Source organism: Octodon degus, unplaced genomic scaffold (assembly GCF_000260255.1).
Source record: "Octodon degus isolate 3935 unplaced genomic scaffold, OctDeg1.0 scaffold00074, whole genome shotgun sequence".
Classification (NCBI taxonomy): domain Eukaryota; kingdom Metazoa; phylum Chordata; class Mammalia; order Rodentia; family Octodontidae; genus Octodon; species Octodon degus.
Genome location: NW_004524650.1, coordinates 5367542 through 5377751, shown reverse-complemented (window position 1 = coordinate 5377751; position 10210 = coordinate 5367542). Strand labels below are relative to the sequence as shown.

General features: G+C 37.5%; 1 protein-coding gene across 4 annotated transcripts in view; it reads left to right on the top strand.

Annotated features, from left to right (window-relative positions):
- The window catches only part of LOC101582876 (transmembrane protein 56), a 109490-nt gene that overhangs the window by 54538 nt on the left and 44742 nt on the right, over window positions 1–10210 (top strand). For all 4 annotated transcript variants that reach the window (XR_002822013.1, XR_002822012.1, XM_023720253.1 and 1 more), the window contains exon 6: window positions 3927–4000. Coding sequence is in view for 2 of the 4 variants with exons in the window: in XM_023720253.1 (XP_023576021.1) it covers window positions 3927–4000 (74 nt within the window). In the remaining 2 variants the exon portion in view is untranslated. The remainder of the gene's footprint in view (window positions 1–3926; window positions 4001–10210) is intronic.

Here is a 10210-nt window from a genome sequence, read left to right as displayed (position 1 = left end):
TTGTCAGTGTATTCTTTAGAAGCACTTAGTACTTCTTTGATTATAGTTACCACTATATTTTTTAGTTCTGAAATTATTTCTTCTATACCTTTCTGCAGTTGATTCTTTACTGTCAACGCTATTATTTCAGAGATATCTGGTGTGTGATTTAAAGTTTCCTCAGTGATAGTGTCTTCTGCATTTATACTGGGTGGACTCGGGACCTGAAACTGCATTTTGTTCCTTCTCTTTGTCATTTTGTATACCTGTCTTCTGACCTTTGGTGTAGAGCTTAGATAGAGTTATTACCTTAGCACCAGGTCCGGATTTATGAAGTTCGGATTCCTCCAGGTGGGTGTTGTTTGGTTCTGGCTGCTGCGGCTCCACTTCTTTCTGCTGCAGGTGTTAGAGTTGAACCCTTTGTGTCTCTCTGGCAAGATGTTCTGCTCCTGAATCAGCTGGGTCGGTCTTGCCTCTAGCCTCCTTGCAGGGAGTTCTGTTGAAGGGTTTCCTGCTGGGCCTGCAGCCTGGGTCAAAAGAGGATCCCTGGGCCCGGGAAGTCTCACTCACTCGCCGGGCCTGCACTCTGGGTGTATTCAGGATCCCGCGGCCTGGGTCGTCTCACTCACTCGCCGGGCCTGCACTCTGGGTCTGTTCAGGATCCCACGGCCTGGGTCGTCTCACTCACTTGCCGGGCCTGCACTCTGTGTCTGTTCAGGATCCTGAGGCCTAGGTCGTCTCACTCACTCGCCAGGCCTGCGCTCTATAAAATGCATTTTGATAAGGGATCTCATGCTGGAAAAAAAAACTTACTTGAGGAACACAGTATATAATTCAGAAAGGATTTTGGCTGACATTAGGAACCCATTAGCTCATAATATTTTGAAGAAGTCATGTTTGTCATGTTCTCCAAGTATATAGAATGCCATAGAGCTAAAATAAGTAACTGAAAGAAGACTGCTGTGAGGAAAAATAGGCTGGAAAAGGAGTTACTTTTCACTTGAGAGGCTAAAAAACAGGAAGGATCACTACAAGCCTGATCTGTGTGATAAGGCCCTGTAAACCCTGTACTAATACATTTAAAAAAGAAGAGTTGCTTTTAATTGAAGGGAGAGAGAAAATGTTATGAGTGAGAGGCAATGTTATGAATGGGAGGATTTGTTTTTAAGAGATATGACTTTATGCTTATTGAATACATGAATTCATTACGCCTTTGAGGAGTCATACTGACAGTCTTTTCTGATTGCCAGGCATGGTAGCATATCATTGTAATCTTACTGTTTTGGGAGACTGAGACAGGAGGATGACAAATTTGAATCCAGCCCGGGCAACTTAGCAACTGAAGAAGATCCTGTCTCCAAATGAAAAGGGAGGGGAAAAGCTGAGGATGTAATTCAGCATGAAGGTTCTGGGCTCCATCCAAAACAAAACCAAAAATCATTCAGTATTATGACTCACTAAACTTAAATGTCAGAGTTAAAGGAATAGGAAAAAAACCTGTCATTTTTTCAGTTTATTTGCATAATTAGTATTGTTACTATTGCTACTATTAACTATTTATGTATTTATTTTTTTTTCCATAATTTTATTGAGAAACAAATAGCAATGAGATAGTTTCAAATCCAATAGTAGGACAGGTTCAATAATTAACACATTGCATATTGTCTTCCTAGTGGTTATTTGTTGTACAAGATGCAGACATGATATCCTATTTACAAACACTGTTAGAACAAATCCCTCTATTCATTGAATTATCCTAACCATTTTGAATATGCAGATACAAAATGGTCATTCATCTGTATCCCCTGTTTTTGTTAAGTTCCGTTACTTGAATATTATAGGTGTGTTAATTCAGCAAAATGAGAAGAGTCCAGTAGTTCAAAATAGTATTGGGTCTTCTGCTTGACTGGCAAATGTCAGAAGTTGTTGACCTGAGTCCCCTACAGCTCAGCATAACAACATGTATTTATTTTTTTATTGACAAAGGGTCTCATTGGCAATGTAGACTGGCCTTGGACTCACTGTGTAGCCTAGGCTGTCCTGGAACTCACAGCCAGAGATCCTCCTTCCTCAGCCTCCTGAGTGCTGGGATTACAGGCATGTGCTGCCATGCCTGGCCACATCATATTTTTATAATAAAGTAATACAGCCTGTGCATAATTCTTTCTCATGTTTAGGTTTTGGATTAGTATCGCTGTGTAGGTGGACTCTCTGACGCCCCCATGCCTGTGAATGCATTGCCCATCTTGCCTGTTAGTTTTGTTTCTGTGGCCATCCTTTCTTCCTTCTTATTTGTCAGGCATTCTGGTATCACCAAAGATAACAAATTTGAGAGTGTAAAAAGTTTCTAACCTTGAAGAAGCTAATTCTTGTCATTAGTCTGAATTTTAAATTTTTCAGATGTGACACAGATACCTGATAAGAATCTTCAAATTAGAAAGTTAAATTTAAAAAAAGTTAATTGGTTTTGAATGCTTCTTGTATAGTTTCCTCTGTTTTGTGTGTAGAACCTAATTTATCAGGAGTGAATAGAACTAATTTTGTGACATGTAGTCTTAATTCTGATTTAATAGGAAATTTATAGTGACTCTATGTTATGGCTTGTGTCTAGTTGTTGACAGAAAGCCTCATGCAGTCTTGGGGTGGCTTTTAGAGTTCGCAATTAATTCTTGATCCATTGCCGGGATTATGGGTGTGAAGGCTACACCTGCCCTCAGGCAGATAATCTCCATACAGATGTGGGGACAGGAGAGGCTTGCTAGCTGCTGCAGCTGCTGCCCCTCCCTCTGCTCTTTGCTGTCTGAAAGGCTGCCCTCTGCCATGCACCCGCTCTGCCTGGGAACCAGTCGAGTGTGGACTGAAACCTCCACTGTGAGCTAAACAAAACTTTCCTTCCTTAATTTTGGGTGTCAGGTATTTTGTTCCAGCAATGAGAGAAAAGTAACTGAGACACTGTACTTATCTAAAAGCAATTTTTGAAGTGTATTAAATAGAATTCTTAGAATGCTTACTTTTGATTTCCTTCCCAATGTTTACTAACTTTGCTGTAGTTTTCATACTAATAAATTGATACAGTGTACTAGGTACTTAGAAAGGTCTGAAAAGTGTCTGTTGTAGCTCTAGGCCATCCAGATTGGCAGTTACTTATTTTTATGTTAAGTATGATAGATCAGATTTGACATGCTGTTGTGTTTGGCAAATACATATCTACACACATTCTTACATACATCTTGTTATCTGAGATAACAATACTTTTGGGATTTTTAAGGTAATTCGACATAGTAATATAAAAATGGTTTCCTATTAGTATTTAAGTGCTATAAAATTTCTCAACGTTTGCAACTGAAACAACCATGTGATCCTTCCTTCTATGGTAACTGGAGAACAATGTTGCTGATAGTACATTACAGAGTTGATTAGTTTAGTGTAAGACAACTGCTTGACACCTGTTCTCCTACGTGAACAGTAAATACTTAAGTGAACATACCATCTCTTAAAAATACTGCAGGACTTTGCAGACATTTATTGTAAGAAAAAAATTTTCTTCATTTTTTGAAGAAAATCAGTTCCATAGTGAGAAGTAGAAAATTTCTTTATCCATTTTTATATTGATTGTTACATCTATTGAATGTTTCGGAAGCCTTTGGATATTTTATTTTTTTATTTTTTTTCCATAATTTTATTGAGAAACAAATAGCAATAAGACAGTTTCAAACCAAATTGGTAGGACAATTTCAATAATTAACACATTGCATACATTCTTCCTAGTGGTTAATTGCTGTACAAGAGGTGGACATGATATCCTATTTACAAACAACATTAGAACAAATCCCTCTATTCATTAAGAGAATGAAAAAATAGGTAGGCTCATTTTTATTTTTATTTCTTTTTTGGATATTTTAATAAGAACATTATCTTTGATGTTGTGTCCTGTGTTTGTCACCCAGAAGCTTCAAGTGCTGGAGTGCATCGCGAACTTCCGGGTGCTTGCGGAGCTCTCCAGCCCGTTTGTGAATCAGCGGTAGGTTCTTTCCTGCTTTTCAAATTGTGCCATTTATTTTCCATTTTGGGAAACGTGGATTCCTTAGGTGGGAGAGCTACTATACTGAAATGGGAACATGTGATGTGAGTTATTATTGCTGTGGTACAGGTGAGTCTTGGAGGGGATCGGGCAGCTTTCCAAGCTGTTTCCCAGATGGTGACTGGTAGCATTTGTTTTTGTGCTTTCAAGTTCTAGGAAACCTTGACTCCTAACGTGGTAAAGCTGCTATATCAAAAGTTAGAATATGAGATATAATTATTTTTATCATTGTACAAATGAGGAAATGAGTTGTAGAGACATTAGAGCAGATTTCTCAGATTTTTCCAGCTAGTCACTGGTACTGGTGGCTGTTCTTGATTTTTTTTTTTTTTTTTTTCTCCCTGAGACAGGATCCACACATGTACTCCAGGCTGGCCTTGAACTTGCTATGTAGCTCAGAGTGGCCTCAAATTCATGGTGATCCTCCTGCCTCAGCCTCCTCAGTACTGGGATTATAGGCATGCACCCCCCTACCTAGCTGATAGTGCTAGCTTTTTTATTTTTATTTTTTTAACTAAAGGCAGTTTATTTAAAAACCAATTCACAAAGTTGAATGATTAACTAGAGCTGCACAATAGCTAAAACCAACTGCAGGCAATGAGAATGAAGTGCTCTGCCTGAGATAAAGTTTTGTCCTCACAAGGACGTTCCTTTTCAGCTATGAACTTGAAGGTTGCTTTTTGTTTGTTTGCTTTTGTTTTTTAATTAACAGCTGATAAACTTGCATAGCAGATTCCTCCCCTTGAAGTATTTCAAACCTTTGGCCACTGCCATAGCTACCACTGCTGCAAGAACCACCATGCCACCTTGATTTCATGGTTTAGTAGAGTATTGGCCTCCATCACCATGGGGCCCAGAGCTTCTTCCTCCAAAGTTTCCTCCTTTCATGAGTTCAAAATTTGAAGATTGATTGCTGTGATTGCCAAATCCATTGTAGCTCTCATTAGCTCCATAGTTGCTTGCTTCCATCATTACCAAATCCACTGTAGCCATCCCACTACCACCCAAAATTGTCACTGACACCAAAACCATTTCTATGACCACCACCAAAATTTCCAGAGCCACTCCAACCTCTTTGGCTGCATGAATCACTTGTCATCTCTGGCTTTCATTGTGCTTTCCTCACTTCACAGTATGATATTTCTAAATGATGGTCTGATCCACAGAATCAGTCATCAAAGATTACAAAAGCAAGGTACCTCCTCTTTTCACTGCCTCAGTCATGATTTCAATCACAATTTTTCCATACTGTTAAAAATAATCCCGTAGGTAGTGTTCTTCAGTGTATTTTTTAATGATAATCTTTCAGAATCTTCTCTTGAGACCACTGTCTTTGGTTCCACAACTCTTCCACCTACTTTGTGTGGTCTTGCATTCATGGCTGCATCCACCTCTGCCACAGTGGCATACGTGACAAACCCAAAGCTCCTGGAACAATTGGAGTTTGGATCTCTCATTTCCACGCAGTGCACAAGTGCTTCCCACTGCTCATGATGGCTTCTCAGACCCTCATCAGTTGTTTCAAAGCTCATGCCTCCAAGGAGGAGCTTCAGCAGCTGTTTGGGCTCTGTAGAAGGCTCTGAGTTAGACACAACAGCAGTCAGAAGAAAGAGTGATGATGCTCCCTTGGTGGTGTCCACCGGCAAAAAGCAGAGCCAGCTTTTGAACCCAGCTGTCATTGCAGGATGACCATGCTTTGTTATACTTGGTTCCAGGGCATTCTTTTACCTGTCATCATGTATACTGCAAGATGTGCAGGATGAACTGTGTTCAGTGATTCTTAGAATTCAGCAGAGCTCTTCATGGAAAAGAACAAATACTACTCTCACTCCTCTTGGATAGTTTATTTTCCTGCAGCTAACTTCCTTTTTTCTCCGAATTCTGATGACATTATCTTAACCTCTCATTAAAATTTTTTTTTTAAATTACCAAGACTTTTTATTTCAAATATACGCACTCTAAGTAACTAACAATGTGTAATTTTATAGGCATTGGTAGGTATTTTTAACCAGCCCACCCATTTTTAAGAATATGGTTCAGTAGAATCAAATATATGCATTAATCAAGTATATTCATTTTGTTGTACAGCAGATCTCTGGAACTTTCTCATCTTACAAACTTGAGATTATGTCCATTAAACACGAATTCCCCCATCTCCAAGACTACTTTAGATATTTCATACGATTGGAATCATATAGTATTGGTCCTTTTGTGACTGGCTTATTTAACTTGCTGTAACATCCACAAGGACCATCAAATTGTGGCAAATGCTTAGATTTCCTTCACTCAGTCATCACACTATTCTCTTGTATCTGACTCCTGCATTTGCTTTACGTGCTCAGCCATGCACTGACATTTACACTGCTCATTCCTCTTGGGCATTGAGAATAATGCCACAATAAACGTGAGTACACAAATACCTCTTTGAGATCCAGCTTTGAATCTCTGGCTACATATTCAGAAGTGATTGCTGAGTTATATTTTTAAAACATTCTTTTGAGGAACTGTCACACTGTTTTCTAGAACAACTGCACTTTTTTGGATTCGCCCCAGTAGTACACGAGGGTCCAAGTTTCTCCACAAGGTTTTGTCTTTATCACTGTGGCTATATTAATGGTATTGAATGATAGCTCGTGGTTTGGATTTACATTCTCTGTGAGTTATGACAGTGAGCATCTTGTCATTCATCATTTGACCATTTGCATATCTTCTTTAAAGAATTACCTACTCAAGACCTTTGCCATTTTAAGATTGGGTTATTTGAGGTTTTTTTTTTTAATTGTAGTATTTCTCTATATATTCAGTTCTAAATCTTTATCAAATATATGATTTGAAAATATCTTCTCCCATTCACAAATTGCCTTTTCATTGTATCATTGTTTCTTTTGGTGTAGAGAAGTTTTTAATTTTGATGAAGTTCTGTTCTCTTTTTGTTTTTGTTTCCTGGGTGTTTGGTGTTCTAACTAAGTCATTACTGCCAAATTTAGTGTTCTGAAACTTTTCAGCCTTCATCATGTGTGCTACTCCATCATGTGTTTCTTTCTGTTTTTTTGTTTTCTGGGAGTTTTATCATTTGATCCTACATATTGATATTTAATCCATTAAATATCATTTAATATCCAATGATATTAATCCATTGTACGTTGTATAATACATATATACAAAGGTTTATTTCTTAACTTTCTATTCTGCTCCATGCGGGGGAGGGTTGTGTGTGTGAATGGGTATGTGTCCCCATATTTGTGTCAGGACTCCACATCTTGAATGCTTTTTCTTGGTAGCTTGTTTTGAAATTAGGAAGTATCAGGTCTTCAACTTGGTTATCTTTTTCCATGATTATTTTAGGCTAGGAAAGGTGGTACACACTTGTAGAAGCTGAAACAGGAAAATTGCACCCAAACTGGATAACTTACTTTTTTTTTAAAAAGAGAATAAATTCAAAAAAAGATAATAGGAGGGTAAGAATGGTTAATACGTTGAGTATTATTATCTTTAAATTACAGCATATAAGAGATTGACATTTAATTATCTAAAAGTTTTTTTTTTCAATGAACTAAGAGAAAGTAGTCTACTTGGCTTCTAGCTAGCTGTCTGTCTCTCTGTCTGTCTGTCTGTCTATGCATCCATCCATCTACCTATTTTTTTCTTTTTCCCTCCTTCCATCCAAGTCTCTCCTTCTGAGGTTTCTTCCTGTTTTACAATATCTAATTTACATTTTGGGTCTTACTTAAAATTTCTTTTGGCTTCTCACACTAGGAAGACAATCTGATGTCTACACATGTGCATCAGATTTATTTCACTTATGATTATGGTCTCGAGTTGTAAGTCTCCAGTCTCTCCTGCTCTGTGGCTGAGGAGCACTACGTTGTATAAAAAGGCCACATATTTTTAATACATTCCTCAGTTGATGGGCATTTGGATTATTTCCAGGAACTAGCTATTACAGATTGTACTGCTGTAAATAGGATTGCAAATATAGAGCTGTGGCATGGTGTTTTTAATTCTTTTGGGAAAATACCCGTAAAGGGAATAGTTGGGTAAATGGGACCTCCAATCCTAGTTCTTTGAGGCCTGTCCACCTTGATATCTACAGTGGTTGCATTACTTCCATCAACAGTGGAAAAGGGTTCCTTTTTCCCCAGCACCCCTGCCCCCCAGAATTTCTTATTTGTTAAGTTCTTGATAATAGCCTTTTATTCCAGGGTGAAATGGAATCTCAGTGTTATTTTACTTTGCATCTGTTGAATGATCAATGATTTTGAATATTTTTTTCACTTGTTTATTTGCTGTTTGTATTCCTTCATCTGAGAAGTGTGTATTCATCTGAGATGCCCATTTTTAAATTGGCTCTTTAAATTTGGGAGTTCTGGTATTTTTGAGGTTTCTATATCTTCTCAACAGTAATTCTTTGAGGAATAGCTGCAAACATTTTTCCCACGTTGTGGGTTATCTTCACTCTGTTGATGGTTTCTCTTGTTGTATAGAAGCTTTTTAATAAGATGAGATCCCTTTTATTGGTTCTTTGTGATAGTTCTGTGTGATCAGGGTTTTATTCATAAAGTCTTTGCCTACAACAATGTCTTCAAGAGTTGTAAGTATTTTATCTTCCAACAGATTTAATATTTCTGTTTTTAATATTTTGATCTTTGATCCATTTCAAATTTAGTTTAGTGCATGGTGAAAGACATGGGGCCACTTTTAATCTTTGGCATGTGCAGAGCCAGTTTGTCCAGCTCCATTTATTAAAGAGGCTATCTTCCAGTGAATATGTTTGGCACCTTTGTCAAAGATAAAGTGGCTGAGTATGTCTAGAATTGTTTCTCTGTCTTCTAATTTGTTCTGTTAATCTTGGGTCTTTCCCCCCCCCCCCAGTACCATGTGTTTTAATCACAGTAGTTTTATAGTATAATTTCAAGTCAGGATTGTGATGCCAGGGATTGCTATTCTAGGTCTCCTCTGGTTCTAAATGAATTTTAGGCACGTTTTCTCTAAATCTGAGATAAGATATGGAATTTTGACCATAATTGTATTAAATCTTTATCAGTTTTTGAAGTATAGCCATTTTCACTATGTTGGTTCATCCTACCGAAGAGCAAAGGTATCTTTCCATTTTCTGATACTCACTTCAATCTCTTTTTTCAGTGTATTGTAGCTTCCAATGTAGATGTCTTTTACATGCTTCATTAGATTGATTCCTAGGTATTTCATTTCTCTTTTGATGCTATTGTGAAAGGTGTTGTTTACTTAATTTCTTTCTCAGTGAGTTTGTTATTCGTGTATAGGAAGGCTATTGATTTTTGAGCATCCAGCTGTGCTACTGAATGTGTTTATTAAATCTAGCATTTTTTAATTTAGTTTTTGGCATCTTCTTTTAGAGTATCAGGTTATCTTCAAAGAATGATATTTTAGATTCATTTTCTTTCCCTTGTGTATTGCTTTTGCTAAAGTTTCCAGGACTAAGTTGTGTAAGAGTAGAGACAGTGAACATCTTTGTCTTGTCCCTGATTTTAAAGAGAAAGCTTTCAGTTTGTGTTCATTTAATATAACATTGGTTCTTGGTTTGTCACAGATGGCTTTTATAAGCAGCATCCATTCCAATTTTCTATACAGCTTTAATCATAAGTGGGTGCTGGCGTTAGTCAGAAGCTTTTTCTACATCTATTGAGGCAATCATATGATGTTTTTCCTTGGCTTTGTTAATATTGTGTGTTACATTTATTGGTTTGTGTATGTCGAACCCTCCTTGTATCCCTGGGATGAATTCCACTTGTTCATGGTGTATAATCTTATTAGCGATTTACTGCATTCTGTTTGCCAGTATCTTATTGAGGAGTTTTGCATCTATGTTGATCAAGGAAACGGGCCTGTACTTCTCCTTTTTAGTTGGGCCCTTTTCTGGGTTTAGTATTAGGGTAATGTTTGCTTCCTGGATGGATTTGGGAATATTGCTTCCCTTCCAATTTCATTGAAGAGTTTGAGAAGTAGTGGTGTAAGGTCTTCTCTAACTTTCTTGTAGAATTTAGCAGTAAATGTGCTAGGGCCTGGGTTTTTCTTTGTAGGTTTTTAATTACATCTTTGATTTTTATTGATTGATATTGGCTTATTTAGCATTTTTATAGCTTCTTGATTCAGCTTGGAATATATATATAT